General features: G+C 31.8%; 1 protein-coding gene and 1 pseudogene across 1 annotated transcript; both read left to right on the top strand.

Annotated features, from left to right (window-relative positions):
* The first annotated feature begins 8,605 nt into the window (after positions 1–8,605).
* Positions 8,606–9,988, top strand: LOC149511122 (putative disease resistance protein At5g63020 pseudogene; annotated as a pseudogene).
* On the top strand, positions 9,985–12,380 carry LOC149511121 (disease resistance protein RPS5-like). Its single transcript, XM_089755106.1, has 2 exons — positions 9,985–11,163; positions 12,192–12,380. Exons 1-2 carry the CDS (start codon positions 9,985–9,987, stop codon positions 12,378–12,380), a joined length of 1,368 nt encoding a protein of 455 aa, XP_089611232.1.
* The last annotated feature ends 14,790 nt before the right edge of the window (positions 12,381–27,170 follow it).

Here is a 27,170-nt window from a genome sequence, read left to right as displayed (position 1 = left end):
TTTATTAAAAAAAATTAGTAAAGTCTTTCAATAATTTGTAGGATTTATTTTGAGGAAGATCTCCCAATAGTTTGGAGAGATTATAAAAAACATTTATAAAAAATTTATTTATTTCTTTACTAAGTCTCCCAATAGTTTGGTAAGACCTAATTTTTTTTAAAAAATCTTTAAATAGTTGGAGGATAAAATTATTATTTTTTATTTTTGAAATTTATTTGTAAAATTTCCCAATAGTTCGGTGGATTTCATAAAATTTAAATCCATGAAAATTCTTCAATAGTTTGGTAGGATTCATGAATTTATTTGAAAAGAATTTTTTTCATTTTTTTATTTTTTAAGTTATAAAATGAAGATAGAAATTTATAAGATATTTAATAGTAAATTACTTAGTAAAAATAAATAAACAATAAAATCAGTAAAACAAACAAAAATACTAAAAATAAAATATAAAATATAAAATAAATGAAAAAATAAAAAAAGAAAAACCTGTATCGGGTCGGGTTAAAGCGTGTGTCGACATGTGGGTTAATGAGTTACACGCGAATTTGGGACATTTGAAATGGTGTCGTTTTGGGTTGTAATAAAAGCCAAAATCCCCATTTTCTCTTCAAAAGCCCTTTGCTCCCTCTCTTTCTAGCCCTGATTCTCTTTTTTTTCTCTCTAAAAAACCAAGAACAGCCTAAAAACACCAATTGAAAACTAGAAAAACCCATTGGTTTTTGAAAAAAAATCATCGAAATCCCATCGAAAACCTCATTGGAAAGTTCAATAGAAAAATTCAAAGTTCATCCTAAAACCCACTTTTTTCTAGAAAATTCCTAGATTCTCCAAATTCATTTAGAAACTTCCCTGAATGTTAATCCTAACCCAGAAATCCCAAATCTAAACCTAGAACTTCCCAAATCTATATCCAAAACTCTAAAAAAATCCATAACCCCTATAGCCTAAAAATTTTTCTAGAATTGCAACAACAAAATTTTTTTCTCAACTCAACTGTGTGTGGTTCTCTGTAATATTATCCAATTTATAAGCAGTGTCCAGTAGCAATTTTAAGAATCGGATAGAACCAATCCAAGCTTGAATCTTAGAATTGGGTTCTGTCTAAGCATGATTCCAGGCTAAGTTTTTGCTGTTTTTTTAGATGAATTAAAAGCCTTTGATTAGGGTGATGAATTAAGACTCTTTGACCGAATAGATTCAATTCGATCCTCTAAATTTTCGTTTCCTTATTCAATCGGTAGTTAGTAAAAAAGGAAAAAAATAAAATAAATAATAATAATAATAATATGATAATATACAATATAATATATTATACTATATACTATATTGTTATAATACTAATAATAATACTATACTATAATAATAATAATAGTAATAATAATAATAATAATAATATATAATAATACACTATACTATAGTAATAATAAAAATAATAATAGTAATAATAACAAAGAAAATTGACCCCGATTGGCCCCAAACATAGATGGGTATCACAAGTATAGAGAAAAAAAAACCTTCTGAAAGCTTCAAAGAGTATGCATAAAGGTGGAAAGAGGTTGTTATCAAGTTCAACCACCTTTTACTGAAAAAGAAACAATGATTTTATTTATGAGTACTTTAAAGGCTTTATATTATGAGAAAATGATTGAAAATGCCACAAAAAATTTTACAGATATAGTGATCTTCGGGAAAATGATAGAAAAAGTCATTAAAAGTGGCAAGCTTGAAGAAAGAGAAACCTCTAGTACAAAAAAAGGTGGGATGTCCAAAAGAAAAGAAAGTGAAGCTCAAGCTATGAGTTTTGAAAGACAACAATTCAAAAATTACGCCCCATCCCCACAGCCTATATATCCTACTTATTATCCAGCCATTAATCATGTTGCACCAGTTTTTTACCATCCTGTTTCACAACCAGCTCATTGACCAACTTTTCAAACACCCACATATAGGCTCAGTCCTGTTACTATACCAATTTCAATGCCTAATAGCTAAGTGGGTGGTTTGAGGATTTCAAAATTACAAAGAAAGGGGCCTGCATTGATCCTATTCCCATGACTTACATGAGTTATTCTCAAAATTGGTTAAAAATAACTTAGTGTTTTCAGTTATTCTAGAACCATTGAAGCCACCCTATCCAAAATAGTATTATGCTAATGCGACATGCGATTATCATAATGGAAACATGGGTCATTCTATTGAAACTAGTCCTACTTTCAAGCACAAGGTGCAAAGTTTGATCTAGAAAGGCTTGGTGAGCTTTGACGAATTAAGGGATAATATGTCAATAAAACTCATTCACCTGATCACACAGGGGCATAATTTTGAGAAAGATATTAAGGCTGGTTGGATGTTGCTTATCATTTTAGGATTTCTTTTAGAGCAATGTTAGAATTTTTTTTTATGTAATAAAATTTCATTTTTTTATCATTTTAATAAAAGGCAAGAGTGACGCATTTCATTATATTTTCTCTTTCATTCCAACCACTATTTCATGCTTAGTTTTTTCACATGTCTTTTTATTCCCATTCTCAATGATGAATGTTTAGACAATGATAACAATAATTATGGGATTTAATTTTAAGAACTCAATCATATTGATCTATGGAGACTATTTTAGCAAAAGAATCAAGCTGCTAGTAGATATAAAATAAATATATCTTAAAGATATGCAGTCCTTTATAATGATCCATGAGTTTATCTTTGTTCAATAGATTATCTTCAAAAAAAATATTCACATTTGAGATGAAAAATGATCATCTTTCTTTTACCATTCATAAAAACATCTATTGTTGCCATTGTTGAGCCTATTATGATTTTTTTCTTAAAAGAACCCCAACCAAGGATCATCTTTTATACTGGGGGGTAAATTTTAAAAGAAACATGCTTGAAAAAGGAAATAGGCAAAAGATTGCAAAAAGTTTCAAAGATAGAGAGTAAAAAAAAGGATGGTGGAAAGAAAAACCTATTTACAAAAAAAATGCCACAAATAATTTGGGGCAAAGTAATGAGATTCCTTTTATAAGGAATAAGATGAATGAAAAAAGAAAAAAATAGTGAAATGATGTGGAATGGGGCAAAATGCCAAGTTACATCATATGATGAGAAATGATCCTTTGGTTTAAACTTTTTAAACATATATTCTGAGCCTATTTTATCCATTTCTTTCATGATCCCTCACCATAGCCTACATTATGAGCTTTAAAAGTTTATTTTGATCAAATATGAATGCTCGAATTAAATGATCATATGTTAGGCTAAGGCATGCTTGTGATGGAACAATGAAATCATGCTATGTTGTTTTAGAGATTGATGTGTGAGAAATATCAATAAGGGATGAACAAATGAAAAAATAAAAAATAAATGAAAAATAAAGAAAAAATAAAAAAATAAAAAATGAAAAAGTGAAAAAGTGAAAAAAAAATAAGGAATGTGAAAAAATGAAAAAAATGAAAAAATGAAAAAAAAAAGAAAAAAAAGACTCAAATTGAAAACTCGAAAAGACGATTTGGGTAAAAAAAAACTCTAAGCTGAGAGTTAAATAGACAGTTTAAATATATGGAAGATCAAAGATATCTGAAGATTCTTAAAAGCTTGGGCAAAGTTCAATGAGCTTAAAATGATTTTGAAAGTCAATGGAATGAGCTTTTGAAAAAAATTCTAAATTAATGTTAAGAATTCTCGAAGTATTTATTGTTTGGACATTGTTACACTATTAAATACCATCCCTAGTGATATGCTTTGAATTTGTTCCTTTACCTATTTATTTTTATATCTGACTCATTCCTATATTGATTACCTTTTTTCCAATTCACCTTGTGCTCTTTTATTTTTTACATCCCCAAAATAAATTAAGGAAATGCCTGATTGCATTATATTTAGCATAATTTGAAATGATAATTAATGAATGATAATGTTCATAAAAGATTTTTGTATTCCTTTAAAAAGAAATCTAGGATGATAGGGTAAAACAAAAATAAAGAGATCGTAGGAATCTGAAAAAATGATTTGAAAGGACACATGGTGTGACCAAGTGATGAATATGATGGTGGATTGATTGACATAACTTGTGAGTTGTGATCAGATGATAAAAATAATCAGTTGATAGAATTTATTTTGAAATGGCTAATGCTGAGAAGCTAAAAAGTAAATATGAGATGGTGGAGTCTTGAAAACTATATTACCATAATTAATTAGAATTTCATGACATTAATGTTAGTGATAGCTGCATTACTTGCATTGCATTTACATTGTTGTCTAAATAATACATGTACATAATTTGGTGAATATTTGAATCTTAGCTGGCCATGCATTTGCCTTATGTAGTAAACATTTGAATCATAGTTTAGAATATGGCATTTGCATTATTGTGAGAATCTAGATTATTACATTTGCATCATTAAGAAAACATTTGCATCATTATCACGACATTCTTTATATACAAAATTTTGACTTTGATGAAAGATTGAGAATTTTCATAACAAGAAATTTTAAACTTTTTGAGGAAATCTTTTTGAGATAAGGTTGGGAATCTTCAAATGGAAAAATGTTTTATGAGGAAAACATTTAGAATTTTAAAGTTGTGAAACCTTTTGAAAAAGCATTTTCAATGTTAAAGATAATTTATAAGACCTCCGAGCATAATCTCTAGGAATTTTCAAATGAGAATCTTTTAGTCTTAAATGAGAATGTTGAAAATTTTCTGATGTGAATCTCCAAAGTTTTTGAATCAAAATGCTTGAAATTTTGGATGAAATACTAAAATTTTTGAATGAGAATCTTTTAAATCTTGGAAGTAAATCCCTAAAAATTTTTTTAAAAAAATCTTTAGCTTTTTCTAGAATGTAAATATTTAAAAATTGGATGTGAGCCTTGTAATTTTAAATGTGAATATTTGAATCTTAAATCTTTGTGAATATTGAATCTTTGCAAATCTTGAATCAAATGCGAATATTTGAAATCTTTAAGAATCTTGAATCTCTAGCAAAACTTAATTCTTTGTGAATTTGAAAAATTCTTGTGAATCTGAGTTCTTAAGAATCAAATTTTTGTGAATCTGAAAAAAATCTTACAAATCAAATTCTTACGAATCTCTAATTTTTGCAAATATGAAAATCTTGCAAATCTCTAAGTCTTGTGAATCTGAAAATTTACGAATCTCCAATTTTTGCAAATTTGAAATTCTTGTGGATCTCTAATTCTTGCGAATCTCTAAATCTTGCAAATCTTCAATTTTTGTGAATTTGAAATTCTTGCGAATCTTCAATTTTTTAGAATCTCCAAATCTTGCAAATCTCCAATTCTTACGAATTTATATTCTTGTGAATTTGAAATTTTTACAAATCTTTGAATTACGAACCTTTGAATTTCAAAATTATTTTTTTTCTAACTCAAATCGTGAATCTTTGAGTTTCAACTTGTATTATGAATTTTTGAATGCTTCAAATTGTAAACCTTTAAAGTTTTAGAAAATTCATAATTGTTGTGAAGCTAGACATGGACATATTGTGTGTCTATATTCTTTGCACAATTCTTATTTCATAGGAATTGTGCAAAACGAGGCAACTTAGACACCTTATTTTATCTGAAATTATTCAAACTGTTCTTGAGCTTCGAGTTAGCTTGAATTGGGCTTTGGACCCAACCTATTTGGATTTGGATTTAGCATTTAAGTTTTAGGGCTAGATTATATTTTGGATCAAATCATGCCATTTGTAATTGTTTTGCTTCTATTAGTATTTTGCAGGAAAATAAATAAACAGAATAAAAAAAGGATAAATCAAGTGATAAGGTTCGGTGTTTGAAATTTGGAGTATTAGATTAAATGTCTAAAATTTCAATGCTTTTTTTAAAACTTAAAATTCAAATTATAAGGTATAGAATGATGAATTTCTTTTAATTGAAATCCTATATTTATCGTGTTATTTAAACCATAGTTCAATAGGAAAAAAGATAAAGCGAAAAATACACAGAGTGAAAAATATAGAGCAAAACCCAATGACTACTAGTAATTCCACCTCATTTTTGGTCTTTTCTTTATCAAACTGCCTAATCCTACCTCCATTGAAATTAGCGTAACTGGTAGCCCAAACACCCACTATCAAAAATCAATCATTCATTGAATACTCAAAACCCGAAATACCCAAAACTCAATAGACAACCCACCATCAACCTAAAATTAGTCATAATAAGCAGCAAATAAGTTAGTGGTGGTTGTGACTTATGTCAACGGAGTAACGGTGATCAAACAATAGGGTTTTAAGTCCAAGATTCTGTTGTGACTTACATCAGCAGAATGATAATGATCAAATAGTGGGGTTTCAAGTGCAAGATTCTTGACTAGAATTTTGAGGTTGAAGAGAGGAAAAAGCAGAAAACAAAAGGAAGTGGTGGTGGCGACTTATGGCATTGACGGTATCGATGACGTACCAAAATCTGAAAAAAAAAATCCATCAATCTTCTTAACCATTTTGGATTACCAAAAATAGAGCCATTGAACCTCATTCACTTTTGTAGCCAAGCTTTTTTTAGCCAAGTCAAGCCGAGACTTGTTTAGTATTTTCTTGTGTTATTTTATTTATTTACTTAATTTTTTCTTTGGTAAATCTTTGTTTTGAAAAATAATAATAAAAATAATTTCAAATTTTTTAAAAAAAAGTCAAAGAATCAATTTTTCTTAAAAATAAAAATTTTCAAAAAAAATTTTTTCAAGAAAAGTTGAAGTATCAATTTTCCTTAAATAACTTCAACAATAAAAAAAAAAAAGATTTTAAGAAAAAGTTGGAAGTATCAATTTTTCTTAAAAAATAATTTTTTTTAAAAATATATTTCACAATAAATGTTTTTAAAGAAAAGTTGAAAGTATCAATTTTTTTTGAAAATGAAAATTTTTAAAAAATATTTTTTTAGGAAAAGTTGAAAGTATCAATTTGTTTTGAAGATAAAATTTTCAAAAGACATTTTTTGTGAAAAAGTTAAGAGTATTAATTTTTCTTAAAAATAAAAATTTCAAAAAATGTTTTTTAAGAAAAAGCTGAAAGTAGTAATTTTTCTTGAATAATGGAATTAATCCTTTTTTAAAAAAAAAAAGAAAAGAAATCTTAGGAAAAAGTTGAAATATTAATTTTTCCTTGAAAATTTTTTAAATGTTAAATAATCTGATGATGGAGTCCCTGCAAGAGAAACAATAGTTTTTTTTTGTAAACTTTTGATGTAAGAGAATTGTTTTAATTTTTTTATCAAAAGTATTGAAGTCAATTAAGAATAGCTTTCAATAATTAATTATTTGATAAGATTTTTAAGGCTCAATAGATAATACGAAATCATGCTGGTTCTATCATTTGATGGGCGTTATGAGGATGCTGTAACTTTTCTCACACGTAACTATACTTCCGGACCTAATTCTGATGTCGTAGATAGTGAATCTACTTTTTAAAGATACCTGAGTCAAACTTAAAATTTCTCTTTAAAATAGAATAGATTTGGTTAGGTGACCAATCGCACCTAAATAAAAAAATTTGATGACGACTTTTTAAGTCAATATCTAGCGATAGGTCCATAGATCTAGACATTATGATAATTACCAAAAGGATCAAATTTGTTAAATTAACTACCATTTCTGTTCAATTTTGTCTTGATTACTATTACAATTATATATCATGTTTTTCTTTTCAAGATTTGTCTCTATTTCTTTCTTGATTTAATTAGCTTGAATTACATTTATTTATACTTTATTGTTTTTAACATGACATTATCCAAAACTTAATCTATTGCTTAATTTTATGTTATTGATTTAATTTTTTTCATTAAAATAATACAAATATACAATCAACCATAAGTAGAAAATTGTTCACTTACGGTTCATGCTTTTATATAGTTCTAAGAGTTTTTCTAAGATCAACATTATTAAATTTTAGTCATAAAGCATTCTTTATATGTAAGAGGTAAAAGTATATACTTACCAAAAAAAAGTTTTAAATAAAATTGGGGTCATGACTTATTATCTTTATAAACTTTATACTAATTATGGTACTCAATTCATATCGTGATGTAAATATCATAAATAATTTTACTACAAAATCTTCTTAAAATTTTATTATAGTTACACATTGATCTCTAGTTTTTTTTTTTTTTTATCTATTTTACATAAAAAATTTTATTCTTATATAAAAATTATTAGTTATATTATATATATATATATATTTTTCATTCTCTAACTCAATATATATATATATATATATATATATATATCATTTATCCTCCACCTTTAATCATATCTCATTTCCACTTCCTATTCTCTATCCCTCCTCTCTGTGTATACATACATGTGTGTGTGAGATTTAGACCAAGCTCAATCTTCGCTGCAGGCTAGATCTTTTGATTCGCTTTTCTTCCTGAAACCGCCTCTTAATTATCGGCTATGGAAATTGCAAGCCTAGTCTTAGAGGCAATCTCTTGTTTGGGGCATTGCAGCGAAAGAAACGGAGAGTACCGTATCTCGATCTGTCATCCCGAAAGGCTTATAAGATCTTTGAAATGAGACACAGACAAGCTTAGGGAGCAAAGGAACGATGTGAAGAAAAGAGTAGAAATTGCTGAGCGGCAACAAATGCGGCGTAGGGAGCAAGTCGAAGGATGGCTGCGGCGAGTAGAAGAACTAGAAGCTGAACTTGACATGGTTTTGAGGGAAGAAAGGGAGACTCAGCAAAGATGTTTCTGCAACTTTTCTCCCAAAAGATTGAAGTCTCGTTACAACCTCGGGAAGCAGGTATCAGAAAAATTGAAAGCTATTTCTGTGTCGAGAAGAGAGGGAAGTTTTGACGATGTGGCTGACAGGTTGCCCCTGCCCTTGGTGGATGAAATGCCCCTTGAGGACACTGTAGGCATGGATTCTAATTTCAGGGAGGTTTGGAGCCACCTTTGTGATCAACGAGTGGGAATCGTTGGTATATATGGTATGGGGGGTGTGGGCAAAACCACCCTCTTGATTAAAATCAACAATGAATTAATTGGCAGAGTTGGTCAAGATTATGATGTGGTAATTTGGGCTGTGGTGTCAAGGGATCTAAACATGGAAAAGGTGCAGGATCAAATTGGCCGAAAACTAGGCTTCCCTGATGACAGATGGAGTAGCATGAGCCAACGAGAGAAAACTAATTCCATCTTCAGCGTGTTGAAAACGAAAAGATTTGTGCTACTGTTAGATGATATGTGGGAGCATTTTGATCTTTTAAAAGCTGGGGTACCAGTTCCAAGTGAACAAAACAAGGCCAAAGTAGTACTCACTACACGTCAAGAGGATGTGTGCGATCTCATGCATGCAAAAAGGAAGTTCAAAGTGAATCGTTTAGCGAGGAGGGAAGCATGGGAATTGTTTCAAAGCAAAGTGGGAGAAGAAGTCCTACAGTTGGACCCAGTCATACCCAAACTGGCAGAAACGATTGTAAACGAATTTTGCGGTTTGCCGCTTGCACTCATCACTGTTGGGCTAGCCACACGTAGCAGAAGAACCATTGAAGAATGGCGTCATGCTGCCACCACGTTGAGGAAATCTGCTGCTGAATTCACTAGTATGGAGAAAAAGGTTGTTTCTCTACTAGAGTTCAGCTTTGATAGCTTATCAGATGATACTACTAAATCTTGCTTCTTGTATTGCGCACTATATCCTGAAGATTTCTTTCTGAATAAAATTAATCTTATAAATGCTTGAGCTGCAGAAGGTTTTTTGGATCAAAGTGATGATCTATTTGAAGCTATTGATAAGGGGCACCATATTATAGGCACCTTAAGGCTGGCATGCCTGTTGGAGAGTGATGAACGTATTGGAGATAATTATATTAAAATGCATGACATGATTCGAGACATGGCCCTGTGGTTAATTTCAAATAAGGGAGCTACAAAGGGGAAGTTTTTGGTGCAAGTGGCTGTCAAATTGACCAAAGCACCTGCAATATCTCAGAGGGGGAGAAGGCTGAAAGAATATCACTCATGAACAATTCTATGGATCAACTAACAGCAACACCTAGGTGCCCCAATCTGTTGACTTTGAATCTTCGATGTAGTGCTTTGAAAATGATATCAGACAGCTTCTTTCATTTTATGCCTTCTCTTAAACTGCTAGACCTATCTCACAATAAAAGTTTAGAAGAGTTGCCCTTAAGCTTTTTTGAGTTGGTCTCCTTGGAACATCTTGACCTTTCTTTTACAGGGGTTAGAATGTTGCTTCTGGAGTTCAGGAAATTAACGAAGCTGAAATTTTTATATGTGAATAATATGGATAAACTTCAGATTCTTCCGCGACAGGTTCTATCAAATCTCTCAATGTTGCAAAGATTGGACTTGTTCCATTCTGGTATCTTAGATCAACTAGAGGACGGTAATGTCTTTTCTGGTGGTAAGGAACTGTTGATGGATGAACTGGACTGCTTACGGGACCTGCAAGCCTTAAGTTTCACTGTGAAAATCGAACAAGCGCTGCAAAAATTTTTGAGGTCAGACAAATTACAGAACTGCACATATGGCCTAGACATTGAGTTGTGCAGAGGCACTGCTATTCTGCGACTTCCGAAAGATATGAGCTTATCATTGGTTCAAATCGGTAATTGCAGTGATTTGGAAGAATTGGCTACTGACTGGTTGGAGGAGGAGGAGGATGGGCAAGAAATGGTGCTGGACAATCCATGCAACAACAGGAATTTAAGGGCGAGTTGTTTTATTCATCTTGGTTCCCTCATAATCAAGAAGTGTAAAGTTCTTCTGCATCTGAATTGGCTTGTTTGGGTTCCAAACCTCAACTCTCAAGAAATTGCGAATTGTGAAGCAATGAAAAATCTTATAAGCAATGATGATGGAGTTGAAATAACAGAGGAAAGTTGGGTTTTCCGCCATCTTCAGACGTTTCATCTTCATGATCTAACCCAACTAGAAAGCATTTGTAGTCATCCCTTGTCCTTTCTGTCTCTGCGTCAAATCCATGTGTTCGACTGCCCAAAGCTCAAGAAACTCCCATTTCATGCTAACAGCGCCAAGCACAAACTATATATTATTTCAGGACAGGAAGCATGGTGGAATCGACTACAGTGGGAAGACATGACCCTAAACACTACTTTCTCCCCTTTCTTCCACAACACTGATGCTCCAGCCGGACCACAGCTTGATAGTTGGGAGGTACTAGACAGATAATAAAAACTCCCTTTTTCTATTTTTTGTAGTTCAACTGTTCCTTAATCTGAATTCTGAATAAATTGAAAAGTACATATGCTTTTCATTTAGGTATGATCAATAATGGCATTGTTGAAGTGATCCATGATTTGGTGCATGGAAAAATAAAGAGTTTGGATGGGAGCTTTTCATCTAATCATAATTGAAGTCCGTCATGCATATGCACCGCTGCTCATTCCCTTAGGCTTGGAAGCAATTTGCTTTAAGTTGACTGGAGAGTTATGGATAATTATTTTCTGTTATTTGATCAGTGCGTCCTACAATAATTCCTTAAACCTGCTGTGTTTGGACCAAGTTCTGGTTTGCATCTGTTAGTTACTTGTTTACAGGGAGTGATGTAACGGCCTGATCTGTCAGCTTGGGTCTGTCTTAAAAGTATTTCTATGGGTTTTGAGGATGGTGTTGGCTTCTTTCCTTTTATTATGTTGTAATTTTCTGTAAGCAGAATAAATAATTCCATATCATCTTGAATTATTTTTTTAAAAAGTAAGTCATTTGAAAATTTAAATGGAAATAAATATAATTAATGCATTTAAATATTTAAAATTTATATGAAAATAAAATAATTAAATGCATAACAGTGACAATTGATTAAGATTTTCTCTATGTCAAAAAAATGGACCATTTGCATTGGATTATTTCGTTTTTAATATAAGGTGTTCAAAAATTTTGGTAATAATTCTTATTGATTGATATTGTCTTCCATTTAGAACTTTTAAACAGGCTTGAATTAGTGGCAGAAATCAGCTGTAATTCCCAACTTCATGTTTCGAACCTATAAATGGTGGTAATTTATTCAGTTTCATTATCATGAAAATAACAGAAAACTTGTTCCAAGTCCTCGAATTTTCACGGACGTACAGTTTTATTTTGATTATGAAGGGTGAGTGAGAGAAGATATGGAGAGAATTAGTTTGATAAGAGTTTTAACAATGCTGATGATGTCAATTATGCTTGTGCTAGCTGTGGCACAGGAAGAAGATTTTCCAGGTCTCGATAACGCTGCTGAAAATATTCTTCCTTTGGATGCTGCCATTGCCATGCCTACTGAAACCCCACTATCTCCAGGAGCCCCTTCGCCCTCAGCAATCCCTTCGGCTCCAGGTTTGGCCCCAGATCAGTCCCCTTCAACCCCAGCAACCCCATTGACACCTTACACTTGACACCTTACACTTGACACTTCTTTGGCACCAACAACACCTTTACCCCCTCTCGCCCCACCTCCAACAACCCTTTTGCCCCCCAACATACCCTTCGCCTCCTTCAACCCCTTTATTACTTTAAAATAAGTTTTTTAAGTTAGAATTAAATAAAATAAAAGTTATTTCAAAAGACAATAAATGTTGACGTTTTATTGAAAAACTAAAGAATTTCATAAATTCTACCTTAATGAAATGAGCATTTGCATTTTTTAAAATCCCTGTTCAAATTCCAAGCATTTTGAAATTTCTATTTTTATTTTGTAAAATATAATTTTATGATTTTAATTTCTTTGATTGAAATTTATTCCACCTACAAAATAATTAATAGGTCAAATCCACAAGCCATATCTGGGAAGGTATCTACTTACAAGAGTAAAATATTAAAATTTTACACTAATTTTTGTCCATTGATCTTTGTTTAATCCAATGGTCCCGAGAAAGTCAATTAATTGTCCACATTAACGGTAGTCAGTTATACCTGGCAATCCTTTCTCTCATGATCTTACTCTTTTCCCATTTTTACTCTTTCCATAATTCTCTTTTTTTTTTCCAACAATCACGTAATTTTTTTTTAATAAAGTGATAAAATTAGAATTCAAATTCCGTAAAATTAGAATTCAAATTCCGTCAATTTTAAGTATAAAATAATTATTCCTTTGTTATTCATCCATCTCCCGATTCTCCCTCCCCACATCTGCTTATGATCCAAAATTTTCATTTGTTCTTCATATTCTCCAAGTTGATATGAATGCAATCCATCCACTTAAAAACAGACCATTTGTCCCTGCCTTTTCCCTCTTATTAACATGGGATAGAAGATATTGGTTAATTACTACGAAGCCCTACATTCTTATTTTCTAACAATTTTTTTTCATGGTAATTTATGCATTTTTTAAAAAGTTCAAAAATGTGAATTGGGGTAATTTTATGGAAGCAATCATGACTTACTGTTATGGCCAACCTTTTTGGTTTTTGTTTCTTCCATTTTCCTAGATGATGAAGAAAATGAAAATAGTTTTAAATAAAACTAGGAAAAATAAAATATGTGCAGAGATGTTGAAAAAATAGTAGAAAACCAGGGCAAGGGCAAGGAGGAGAGAGACTGGCTCGACAAAAAAGGAAAAAATAAAATAAAATGGTAATGAATTTGTTTAAATAGTAATTTATAGTAGACATTATATTGAACTAAAATCGATTGTTTTGAATTGGTGTAAAAATATGTTCAATGCTAAAGCCTTGATTGATTGTGAAGACAAGTGTGCTATGAATTGTTCTAAACTTATCATTAAATTCCTCTATAACATATGTTTCAAAATCTGCAATCTTAAATGCAAGATCATTCAATTAGAGTTGATCTAATTGTACTAATAATTGTGCTCAATCCATGCCTGTCAGTCTTGCTTCCGGTACGAAAATTTCCCCAGCTCTTTAATCAATTGTCTCTTTATACCTTCTCTCTTTTCCTTTAAAATCATCATTTATAAAAAATTTTACTAGTTTCTTTAATTATCCTATATTTCTGACAATGTGTTTCTGATTTTTCAGATGAAGGGCAAATTGATAGCTATGTGAATTCCTGCTATCAGAAGTGCACCAACCATAACTAGGCGTTCCTTGTTAAAATTTCCTCTTTATATGTAGCCTGTGATGAAATTAATAGTCTAGAGATATGTATTTAGTTGAGAATAAAAGAATAAAATAGTTGAATTTTTTGTTGTTCGACCGAAGGTTTGAAATTTCTTGGATCAGTCCCTCATGTATTGTGATTGAAAATCTGAAAAAAGAATGTAGATTCGCAAGATATTGTTAGAAAATTTATAAACCAAGTATCCTCACGAAAAATATTCTACAAGTATTTTCTTAGAAAACGATTTTGGTACAAACTAATAAATTGATCAAAATTTTAAAATTTTTGGAGTTTTCATTTTTTTATTTCTTCTTTCTCTTTTCATTTGCTATAATAAAATAATAGAAATTAAATGACATTAAGCTTATAGGATAATTATGGATCTCAATCATAGAATGACGTAAAGTTCTCTTTGTGGTGAATGAATAAATGAATGGTTGAGATTGATACTTTTTTTAACGGATTTGATAATAGAATTACAATAAAATATATAAATAGGTATCCAAAAATGTATAATTGCATATTATTTTAACTTGAACCTTAACAAACCTTAACATTATTAATTTAACTCGTTTGTTTCATTCAACTATTATCATTAGGCCATTTATATATGTGTCAATATTTAAAAATACTAAAAAATTATGAGAAAGCTCCCATGGATGCCATGTCACATACACATAGCATATCCAAGAATTAACTGATTTTGATAGGAAATTTACCACTTAGGCAAAACACATAAAATTAAGTTTTAATTGGATTGAAAGGAGTATTGATGGGTTTATGTTTGAGTTTGGATATGATTGAGTTAACTATGTTTGAGTTTGTGTTAACATTACATGATTCAAAAATTCAAGTTGCAAATTGTATATTTTTTCTTCAAATACTAATTATATTTTTCGAAAATTAAGATGTCAAATGTATAATTAACTCTACCAAGCATTGTTAAAAGAAACTAATGAATGAGAATCTAATCCCAATAGCATAATATAAAGAAATTACTGTCAAATCATAAGAAGACAAAACATTTACATGTAAATCCAAATAGTTCAAATAAATTAATTAACTATAAAAGTTTCTTTTCTTTATTTGGTTTTAGGGTTTAGGGACATTCTATATTTGAGAAACAGCAAGATATGTATTACATACAATACTATATTCAGAACATAATATTAGGCAGTAAAATTATATTAGGTATGCAGCCAGATTGCTTTCCTTTCTAGTAAATTCATACATACATACATACATACATATATATATATATATATTCAGGTTGTTTGAAATAGTTTTTATAATTAATAATCTTTAGTATTGAGAATTTTAAGCGTGGAGGCTAGAGGGAAAGGTGTGACCAGTCGCAATGCTATGATTGTCATGGCGATCGTGATGTTTTTCATTGCTGGGCACACAGTTGCAGTGTTAGTCCAGCAATGATTCGATGACTGCTTGTTTGGTTGCGATGAGCCACCGCCACGAATGAAACAATGCATCCTTCAATGCTACATACGATGCTCTCATGACGGCACCGCTACCGATAGCAGGAAGGTCTATGGGCGACTGCTAAAACATTGATTAATTTTCATCAACAGGTAATAAATATGTACAGATGTAGAATCTGACAAGTACTGCCATGAATTCTACTGTAATAAACACAAGATCATCAACGACAGTGTTCTTAATAAAATGCAAGTGATCTTAGTTTTAAATTGCCATTAATCCCACAACATACGATTTTGGCTTTTTTTTTTTTTTAAATGACAAAGCGTTACTAATTTTTATTTAGTACTAGAGGCAAGAACTGCATGCTGCGAATTTATTTTAATCATGTTAATAAATTTGTTAGCTATTGAAATGAAAGGACAGCAAAGATAATTGCATTAAATTAAGACTAAAATTTTATGCTATTCCATAAGTTTGACATTAGAATGGTTGAAAAAAAAATAAAAATTATATCAATAAAGTACAAATACTAACAATTTTTTTGAGTCGATACACAACAAACTTTAAACAGTCAAAGACGATAAACTTTATAATTTTTAAATTAAAAAATAAGAAATCATCAAAGATAATTAGATTTCCAGTTAATCAGTGACAAAATAAATAATATATCAAATCATCACAACTACAAAGTCTAAGACAAATTAATTAATAATTTTTTAATTTAAAATCAATACAAAAAGCTGTAAAAGAAAAATAATCTCAAAAAGTTACATAAAAAAACTATAAAAAAGGGCAAAATAATTAGGTAATTTAAACATTTAGTGATTCTTAGAAAAGTGAATGCATAATAAATTAGTAAATATAATTCAAATGCATATTCAGGAACTTACAAAGAAAAGTGAACTTTACCAAAGAATTTAAGAAAAAATTGGTAACACTTTGATAGGAAAGTGGCATTAAAAGAACATGAAAATCTTCATGTTCATTCATAATAAAGAACCGCAATGATAATAAATATTATTTATCAAGCAACAAAAAATAATTTCTAGATTACTGGATTTTTGCTGAGACTGGAACTCATTTGAAGGTTAATTTTTATCATCATCTTTATGGATTATGTAGGCAAATGATGGTTGATATTGTCCAGCTATTAGGGTTACTCTATTGGAAGGGCTATGTTTAAGCACCATTGATACGGAGAAACAGAAATTCCTCTAATAAATGAAAACGAAAAAGAAGAATAATCAAATTAAAACTATAACCCAGGCAAGATAAATACAGCAAAAAATATTAAAATTAAAAATATATCTAGATATTCATTTATTACCAATAAAAAAAATCACTAAAAAGTGGCAATGCAATAAGATTTACTTAAGCCAAAATCTGTGACACATATCAAGTTTCACAATTTTAGAGAAGGATGTGATGTGCCTGTAATGGTAAATTATTGCACTGCACTTTACACTTGAATATAAAATTCATTTTTTTGGATGTAGCAATTGCAAAAGAGAGAAATATTAAAGAGTATGGAAGGATTCAATTAAAGGTCTCATGGACGTGATGCTTGTCAAAATTTTTGAAGGTTTCATTGACATGGTGCTTGTCAAAAATTTCTGTTGTTCGGAAGATTAATGCCATTTCCTTCAGAGATCTCCATCCAGATAATAGGTTTCAGCAATGGAGCATTGAAAAAAGGTTTCCAACATTTCTAAATACAACCTGATATTAGCTGCATGCTACAGAATAATCAAACACCTAAATTTATTGAATCTTGTCTTCTATTCTAAAATAGTAGGACTTACATACTTGTTAAAACTCAGCGTGTTAGTATTAGGGTCATGCAGTGAAATCATCTAATGAATTGTTGGGTACGTGTGGATGTGAAATTCAGCACCACTGAGCATTTATGAGGAAATTTAATAGTTGTGACCTTGATCTAAACTTTGGTGCACAATAATTATTGCTTGGTACTTGCAAGGATTTAGATATTGCAACCATCGTTTCTGATCTTTTCTAGTTTAAGCCAAATCTAACTTCCTTCTCATCAATAGACCTCTAAGATGTCCTCTAACAAAGGTAGAAAAATTCTATTCCAACCAGCAATTTCATGCCTTATAAAACATAAGAAATAGACAACAATTGCAACTAACCAGAGGGGGAAAGAAAAAGAAGAAACAAAATCCATCTTTCCTCAATGTGGCTTATAATTGCGCCAATATCAGATCCGATTTGTATCTTTAATGGTTGAAAGAGCTTCAAAAATCATTGTGTTACACCTGGTCAAATGAAAATAAAAAGAAGAGAAATAGCGTTAAGTACCCAATGATGACAGAATATAATGAACAACATATTTATCAAAGCTACTTCAACACAAAACAAAAGAAAATCTCTTCAATTTAAGAAATAAATGAAAGAGAATATACAAATCATATAAAATGGTGAGCCATTCAACTTGTAAGTTAAGGCAATGTAGCATCAATTTTGGAAGACATAAAAATTATGTAAAATAAAAAATAGAAATTCAACTTAAACTTGCTAATACTTGACATCATCATCCTAATTATCTAAGACTTTGATGAAAAAAATAAACATTTTTATCAATAGAAATTGGAAATAGGAATGTAAAGCAAACCAGAATATAAAACCTTCAGTCATAGCATGAGATGTTTCAAGTTTCTAATGGCCCATGTAAAACCAAATCCAGATAAAATTCTTTTGCCATCCAAACAGCTTTTGGGATGTCCTCTGCTTTGTTTCACTTATAAAATACTGGAAGTAGAAGCAAAAACTCACCATTAAGCACAGATAAGACCATAAAAATAGAGAAGCCTAACATAAACTTTGCATGGAAGCTGTTCAGGTTACAGAATTGAAGAAAACTAAGGCCTCCAGCCCCTGCAGAAACTTGAGGAAATAGAATACATTGTAGACACCCAATTTGGTCCAGGCTCGGATCAATTGGGCCTGGCCCAAATGGGTAGACCCATTTTATTTTTTTATTTTGTTATTTTTATTTCTATTTTATATTTTATATATATATATATATATTGTTTTTCCTTTGTATCTTATGTGTTTAGTATTTATTTATTTATTATTACTATTTATTAATATATATTTTTTTATGTTAATATATATTTATTATTATTTAGCTATTTATATATTATTATATTTATGTATTTATTATTATTTATCTATTTATATATTATAATTTATCTATTATTATTGTTATCTGTTAATATTTTGATTTATCTGATTATTTCCTTTAATTATCTATTAATATTTTTTATTTGATTTTTTTTTTTTTTTTTTTTGGCTGAAGAATGGATTGGTTTGGGGGAAATCCCATCATGAATTTGGATTCAATCAGAATCCATATTGGATTCAATGATTGAATCCCAATCCAACGAGGAGTTGGGATTGATCAGGAATTCTTCTGATCAATCCCTATAAATAGACCCATGGATCAAAGGGCAAGAAGACATAAAATAAGAGATACTGGCAGAGAGAAAAAGGCAGATACAGAGAAGATTTAAAAGCTGAAAAAAAGTTTTGATGCGTTAGAATAGCTCTAGGAATCGGTGAAAAATTTTTGGAGAATTTTTTACGAATTTTTTTTGAAAATTTCTAGAAAATTTTTAGATTTCGGTTGAATTTTGCGACGAAGATTGAATTTTTTGGCTAAGTTTGAACTTTCCGACGAACTTCCAACGAAAAACCCAGATTCTGAAGAAAATTTTTAGAATCCGACGAGATTCAACTGGAGTTCTTCGGGTTTTAGAGAGAAGGGAAAGAAGAGGAAGGGAAGAGAGAGAGAGGGAATGAGAGTTCTGTAGAAAAAAATCGACCTTTAGCCTTATATACCTTCCTCAAAATGACGTCGTTTTTGCGTTAAGTAACTCAGAGAATCCGCGCATTTTGTCAAGATCCGACCCGACCCGACCGTCAACCCGCTTTCGACCCGCATCTCCGAGCTGAGCCGATACCCCCGAGTTGCGTCTCTGAGCCGTTTTTCTTCCTCAAGCCAAGCCGAGCCAAGCCGCTAAGCCAAGCCGTTCCCAAGTTTTTTTTTTGTTTTTATTTATTTATTTTTATTTTTATTATTATTATTATTATTGTTTAATTTTTTATTTTTATTTTTATTTTTAATTTAATTTAATTATTTTATTTTCTTTAAATAAAATTCAAAAAAATTATTTTTGAGGAAAAGTTGAAAGTATTAATTTTCCTTGAAAATAAGTTTTTCTAAAAAATATTTTTGAGGAAAAGTTGAAAGTATCAATTTTCCTTGAAAATAAGCTTTCTAAAAAATATTTTTGGAAAAAAGTTGAAAGAAAAAGTTGAAAGTATCAATTTTCCTTGAAAATAAGCTTTCCAAAAAAATATTTTTGGGAAAAAGTTGAAAGTATCAATTTTCCTTAAAAATAAGTTTTCAAAAATAGATTTTTGAGAAAAAGTTGAAAGTATCAATTTTTCCTACACAAAAGCAATCTTTTTTCCTCCTTTTTATTTTCTTGAATTTTCTTTTAATGTTAAATAATCCGACGATGGAACCTCTATAAGTGAAACAGTAGTTTTCTTGCATACTCTTGAGGTGAGGGGATTTTCTCAATTTTCTGCTAAAACTATTAGAGTCAATTGAGAATAATTTTCAATAATTAATTATTTGGTAAAGTTTTAAAGCTTATTGGATAACATAAAATTAAGCTGGTACCATCTTTCGATAGGCGTTGTAAGGGTGCTATAACTTTCCTCACACGTAACTAAACTTTCAAACCCTGTTCTGGTTAGTAGACCTGAACCTATTCTTTTAGGGATCCTTAAACTTAGGTGTTCCCTGAAAGGATAGATTTCTTAGGTGGCCAATCGTACCTAGATAAAAAAGATTGGTGGCAACTCCTTCAAGTCAATGTCTAGCGATAGATCTTCGGATCTAGACGTTATGATAGCTTGGCAACTCCGCTGGGGACCTCTGAGAGTCAGGCCACAAATAAATTTGTGTTATCCCAAAGCCTAATAAAATTGAACCTTTTTTGTATATATATGTTATTATTCATTCATGTTTATTTACTTTTTTAATCATGTCATTCATATGCATGTGCATAACACGAGCTCTATACCTGAGCTCCGTCCCTCTAGGAGAGAGTAAAGTATATATTACTTTCGTGAGGTTTAATGCCTCTACAGTGGCTAGCGAAATACTCCCACTCAAATTGAACATTTTTCGCTTATAGCCTGTAATGGGTGAGGATTAGGGTGCCTTACTAGTCTGTGATGGACAAGGATGTAAGAAGCAATTTGAGAACTTTTAGACTTTGACCTTAAACCACATATAGTGAACCTTAAGAGTGCCTAACCTATAGATAGAGCCATCACTTTTCCCTTTTAGAATTGACCAAAAGCGTAGGATTCATTCCTCTTATTCTGTGTGATGTTTAAATTTACTTAGTTATTTATTTATTTTTTTTTTCTGAGCATACTAACCTTTTCTCTCATTCTTCTGCATTGGTTCATGCTCATATCATAAAGTTGTATAAAGAACATTTGCTTGAAAGACGGTCTTTAACAAAAATTTTTCATGGACTCCACAAAACGACTAGTTTGTTCTTCATCCATATTAGCACCTTGTGAGACACCCAATGAAGTAAGGACCCAGTCAAAAAAGATTCAACTGAAGATGAGGGATTGTTTACCAGTAGGAGATGATTCTACCTTGTTTCAAGAAACATCTATCCTCTTCAAACAGAACAATCTAGAAAATTTAGTTGATATCTAAAAGAAGATGAGTCCGTCAAGACAAGAATAGTTCTGCCAAAGACACGGGCATATAGCATACCTTTTAGCAGTAGTTGTTGACGATCAACTAATCAAAGCTGTAGCACAATTCTGGGATCCTGCATATAAGTGTTTCATCTTTAATGAAGTTGATATGACTCCAACCATCAAAGAATATTCGATTTTATTGGGTTTGCACCTCAGGACTCTTGATAAGGTATATGTCAAAAACACAAGTCAATATTTCATAAGGGTTTGGCTCAACTCATGGGGATAGACAAAGAAATTGTGGATTCTCATACATAGAAGAAACAAGAATAGGTTTGCTTACCTTGAAAGTTCTTTCATTGGTTTCTAGTGCAACATGCCAACGAAAAATAAGGGTTAGATATATTTGCCTTAGCCATATATATAATGGTGATCTTTCTAAAGGTTTTAGGTTATATTGAGATAGCGATGGTTGACTTCTTCGAGAGTGTGATCAATGGCTGTAATCCTTCAATGGTAATATTAGCAGAGACTATCCGATCTTTGAGTTACTATCGTCAGAATGGAGGGCATTTTATAGGTTGCATATAGTTATTATACTTATGGATGAAAAGCCATTTCAAATGGGGAAAAAGTGCTTTCTTGAAGTTTTATATCCGTAATCGAGCTCCGATCAAAGAATTCTATGAAAGTGGGTGGTCAGAACGAAAGTTTAAAAAAGAATGGATAACTTTTCTATAAAAGTTGACCAGTGTCGATGTAAGATGGTTGGCCCAATGGATGAATCGTGAACCTAAGTTGTACCAATGTGGGGATAATACAGTGGTCCCATTTTTGGGTTTATGGAGAGTGACAAATTATACACCACTCCTAGTGAGAAGGCAATTTGAGGCAGAACAGTTCATTCCTATGACTTATGGGCTTCATCAGTTAGATTTTTCTTACAATGAGCCTAAAGCATTTTAGAGGATGAATGAGATGATTAAAGCATAGAAAAATCTCTGAAGAGTGAGTCTTGGACCTTTTAATGATAAAGTCACTCCAGGGTACTTGGTTTAGAGAGCGAAACAAAGACAAGAAATGATATTCACTTATGAAAGTTCTCAACCGCTAACAGAAGAAAAACTTGAAGAGACACCATCAGAATTAGAGCTTGTAACAAAAGAATTTGAGTCTGAAAAGGATAAGTTGAAGTAAGAAATTCAGAAGCTTCGAGAAAAAAAAGACCAGTGGAAAGATAGAGCTAAAAGTCATGAAGCCAGAGTTCATAAGATTGCTAAAGAACGTAATGCAGTTGTTGAAGACTTGGCAGAGCTACACCAAGAGAATAAAAGGTTATGTGTAAGAGAAAGGGCCAAAAAGATAACCATTGTTGAACTGACTAAGAAGAATACAAGATTGAAGTAAGAGTATGCTGAATTGGAAGAAGAAAGTACCAAAGTATAGACAGGGAATAACATGCTTAATAGCTACCTAAGCAGGCTGAGACAAAAGCTGAATGAATAAGAAGACCACTTTGCTACATTAGTTAGGAAGCATAAAGAGTTATCATACCAAGTTTGGTGTGGTAAAAGAGAGAACTTAGGAAGGCAAAAATACATTGAGCACCTAACAACCCAAATTTATAAAAGGGTATGCAAGGCAAGAGAGATGGTGGAAGAGGCGGAGGCATTGAAACAAGTGGTGGCCCTAGTAGGAAAACATGGACAGCATCTATTGAACTTCATCAAAGAAGCCAAGGCCCAATATAAATAGATCAAGCAATTTTATGGTTATAATTCAAGGACGATAAACTCTATGTAAATAAAAGTTTTTTGGAATAAATGAAATTTTTTAGTTAAATACCATCTTTAAGGCAAATGTTCTTTGCATATATGTATTTTTCATTCATTGCATTCTCATTCATTACACTTAACAAGGTAACCATGAGATAGTCATACAAATTTACTAATTCTAAGATATAGTACTCCAAGTTCAAGGATAGCTCCATCTAACGAAAACTCTATCGATACAACATAAGATCCAGAGCTAGATAAATGGAGTAAAAAAATTCTCACAGATTTGAAAAGCTAAAAAAAGCACAGGAGAATATTGAAAATGAGTTGAACAAGATTCTGGATGCTCTCAATAAGCTGAATAAGGGAAAAATAGTTGAAGAAAATACAAGCCAACAAGTTTCCCCATTATAAGAAGTGGTCGACCCTTGTACCCTCCAGGTTTTGATTCACTTCAAGCTCAGTCTGCATAAGAAGTTCCACCACAACACTTCGCATAACTTACATATCCTGGAATGCCATCAACCTTCAACCCAGGGCATTATCATAGCTATGTAAATCCTATCTTTACTAAAAAAATAGTAGAATCGATTTCTAATCTAGATGATTTGAAAGAGAAAGAGAAAAAAAAGATAAGAGTGAAAACTCAGAAAAACTCTAAAATTAGTATGCTAGAACAAAGGCTACAGGCTATGGAAAGAATTGATTTCTGTGGTTTAATTGATGTTGCTAGGCTTTACTTAGTCCTTGATGTGGTCATTCCTCCTAAGTTCAAAGTACCAAAATTTGAAAAATATGATGGTACCAAGTGCCCCAAAACTCGCATCACTATGTATTACCGAAAAATGACAGCCCATGCTCATGATGAAAAACTCTTGATGCATATTTTTCAGGATAGCCTTATAGGCTCTGTTGTCAGGTGGTATGTTCAGCTAGACAAAATCCACATTCGCTCTTAAAGCGATATGGCTTATGACTTCATCAGTCAATATCGATATATTATCGATTTAGCTCCTGATCGTTTGTCTTTACAGAACCTGGAGCAAAAGGTAAATGAGTCTTTTAAAGAATATGTCCAGAGATAGAGGGATGTAGCTTCTCAAGTATAACATCTTTTGACTAAGAAAGAGACTACAATGCTGTTTGTTAGCATTTTAAAACCTCTATATTATGAAAAGATGATAGAAAATGCAACAAAAAATTTTACTGATATGATAATTTCAAGAGAAATTATCGAGAGTGCCATCAAGAATGACAAGCTGGAAGAAAGTGAAACATTTAGCAAGAGAGTCCTGAAGAAGAAAGAGACTGAAGCTTAGGCTGTGAGCTTTGATAGACAGTAATTTAAAGGTTATCAACCCTACTCACCACAAGGATACTTTTTATATTACACTACTGTAAATAACACTTCCCCTTACCCATACCAACCATTTGTACAGTCACTTTATCCCCAAACATATCAACCTCCTCTTAGACCTCAGAACACCACATATAATCCTAACACTTAGCTTACCCCAAGACCCCAAACTCGTCTAGCTAACCCAATAGGTAGTTCGCGAGAGCAACAACCTACTCACAAAAAACCTGTATTTGATCTAATTCCAATGACTTATACAAAACTATATAGAGAGCTTTACAACAATCATTTGATTGCTCCTAGTAAGTTAGAACCTTTCAAGCCACCTTATCCTAAGTGGGATGATCCCACAGCCCATTGTGACTACCATTATGGGATTGTTGGTCACTCCATCAAAAATTGCACTGCCCTGAAACACAAAGTGCAACGATTAATCAAGGATGAAATGATTAGCTTTGATACAGGAGGGGTGACTACACCAAATATTAGTGGCAATCCCTTACCTCATCATAATGTGAATGCCTTAAGTGAAGAACAAGAGTGCCATTTGAAGAAAGAAGTGGCAGAGATTAAGACACCTTTTAGTCAGCTATTTGATATCTAATAGAAAGCTGACGTGATACAACTAATAAGTCCACACAGTTACCATAGAGTATTTATAGCTGGTACTAGTGGTAAATATCATAGCGAAGCCATGAGTCACTTTATCGAAACTTATGAACAATTCACCAAGAGGTACAAAAACTCTTAGATTCATACCAGATGAAAGTCTATGAAAGAATAGAAGACTTAATAAGCGTTGAGGTGTCCATGACTGATAAGCCTGTAAAGCTGTTTTCAAAGCCAGTGACAATTCATTGTGAGAACAAGCCAAAGTCTATCATAGACAAACTTATTTTCAGGCTGATAACTTTAAAAGTTCTGACTCTTTTCTCATACAAGGATGATAAAGCTATACCCTAGAGATATGGCTGTGATACAGTAGTTTAGGGGCAAGAAGGGGATGTCTCTAAAGCTGATGCTTCTAATATAACTGGTGTAGAAGGTATTACCCGAAGTGAAAGGTGCTAAACTCCAAAAATGTTAGAGAAGGCTTGAAGAGAAAAGGTCAAAGAAGAAGAAGGACAAAATAACCCTGAAGTAGAACCTGGGGAAGATAGCCCGAAGTTGGTGTCAGAAAAAAAAGTTTGTGAATTTCTGAAGCTGGTAAAATATAATGAGTATTCAGTTGTTGAACAGTTGAATAAAATGCTAGCTCGAATCTCATTACTATCACTACTGTTAAACTTAGAGCCACACCAAAACGTCCTGCTGAAGGTGTTAAATTAAGCATACGTGGCACATAATGTATCTGTTGAATATGTAAACCACTTGGTTAGAAATCTAGTCATGTCGAATCACATTTCGTTCAGCGATGATGAGATTTCCTTGGAGGGAAAAAGAAATACCAAGGCTTTGCATATCACGATAAATTGTAAGAGTCACATCATAGCTAAAGTCCTTATCGATAATGGCTCTGCTATTAATGTCATGTTTATGTCAACTTTGGTGAGGCTACCCATTGACTACTCTCATATGAAAGACAGTCAGATGATTATGAGAGCTTATGGTGAGACTAGAAGAGAAGTCTTAGGGATATTGAAATGTCCTTGCAAATTGGGCCATGCACTTTTAATATGAAGTTTCAAGTAATAGATATCTCTCTATCCTACAGTTGTCTATTGGAAAGGCCATAGATTCACATGGCAGGAGCTGTGCCCTCTACCTTGCACCAAAAGATTAAGTTTAATGTAAAAGGTCAATTAGTAGTGGTAGTTAGGGAGGAAGACATGCTAGTGACCCAACCATTGAATACTTCGTATGTAGAGGCTACTGAAGAAGCATTAGAATGCTCCTATCGATCTTTTGAGCTAGTTAATTCTGTAGGTGAATGACTTAAAAATTAACTTTTTTTAAGGATAATAATGAGCCAAGTCATCAATAAGAGCTAGTATCCAAGATCAGGGTTGGGTAAAAACTTACAGGGAATAAAAGAACTCCCGACAGTGATAAACAATAGTGAAAGGTTAGGCCTGAGCTATGAGGTAGCAGAATGAGAGATCAAGAGAAGGCCAGCAGGAAAAATAGCAAGACTAATGGTCATCCCACACTTGTATGAGACTTTCAGACTTGGAGGATTATGCACCTAAATATAGGAAAAAATATGGAAAAGGCTTTTGTCCAGTTAACCATTAATGCTATTGAAGATGAAATGAGCTTAATCAAGAGGGGTGGGTTTATCTTTGTTCGCCAGATTATGAGCTAAATAATTGAAGTGCCATCGAGATGCTTGTAACTTTTAAAATTAATACAATATAATTGTAACATCCCAATAGCTATTGCCTAAGGCATTGGGGTGATCTTTCTTATTTGGGTCATTTATCTTTTATTATTTTTAATAAAAATTAGGAATGATGCATTTTCATTCATTTTTTCTTGTGTTTTCATTATTTTCATCTTTCCAAACACATCTTGCCAACATATCTCTTTTCATTCAATTTCAGGTCTTTAAATGAACATAAAGATAATCATGTAACAATCAAGAGGTTAGTTTTGAGAATTCAATTAACACTGATGAACTTGATAATGAAGAGAACTCTGAGGAATATGTTATGCCTTCGAACCTAATGAGATTGATTGAACAAAAAAATAAGTCAATTGAGCCTCATCATGAGATAGTTGACTTAGTGAATCTGAAAGATGAAGAGAATAAGAAAGATGTCAAAATTAGCACTTCACTTTCATTAAGAGATAGA

The sequence above is a fragment of the Durio zibethinus genome, chromosome 26 (assembly GCF_047325235.1).
Source record: "Durio zibethinus cultivar Kanyao isolate XHJ-2024 chromosome 26, ASM4732523v1, whole genome shotgun sequence".
NCBI classification, from domain to species: Eukaryota; Viridiplantae; Streptophyta; class Magnoliopsida; order Malvales; family Malvaceae; genus Durio; species Durio zibethinus.
Note: the sequence above shows the minus strand (reverse complement) of the source record. Positions and strands in the feature narration are given on the sequence as shown.

Coding starts and splice junctions, on each gene's coding strand:
- LOC149511121 (XM_089755106.1), top strand. CDS start 9,985: ATGAACAATTCTATGGATCAACTAACAGCAACACCTAGGTGCCCCAAT. Junction 11,164..12,191: donor CACAGCTTGATAGTTGGGAG/GTACTAGACAGA, acceptor GCTGTGGCACAG/GAAGAAGATTTTCCAGGTCT.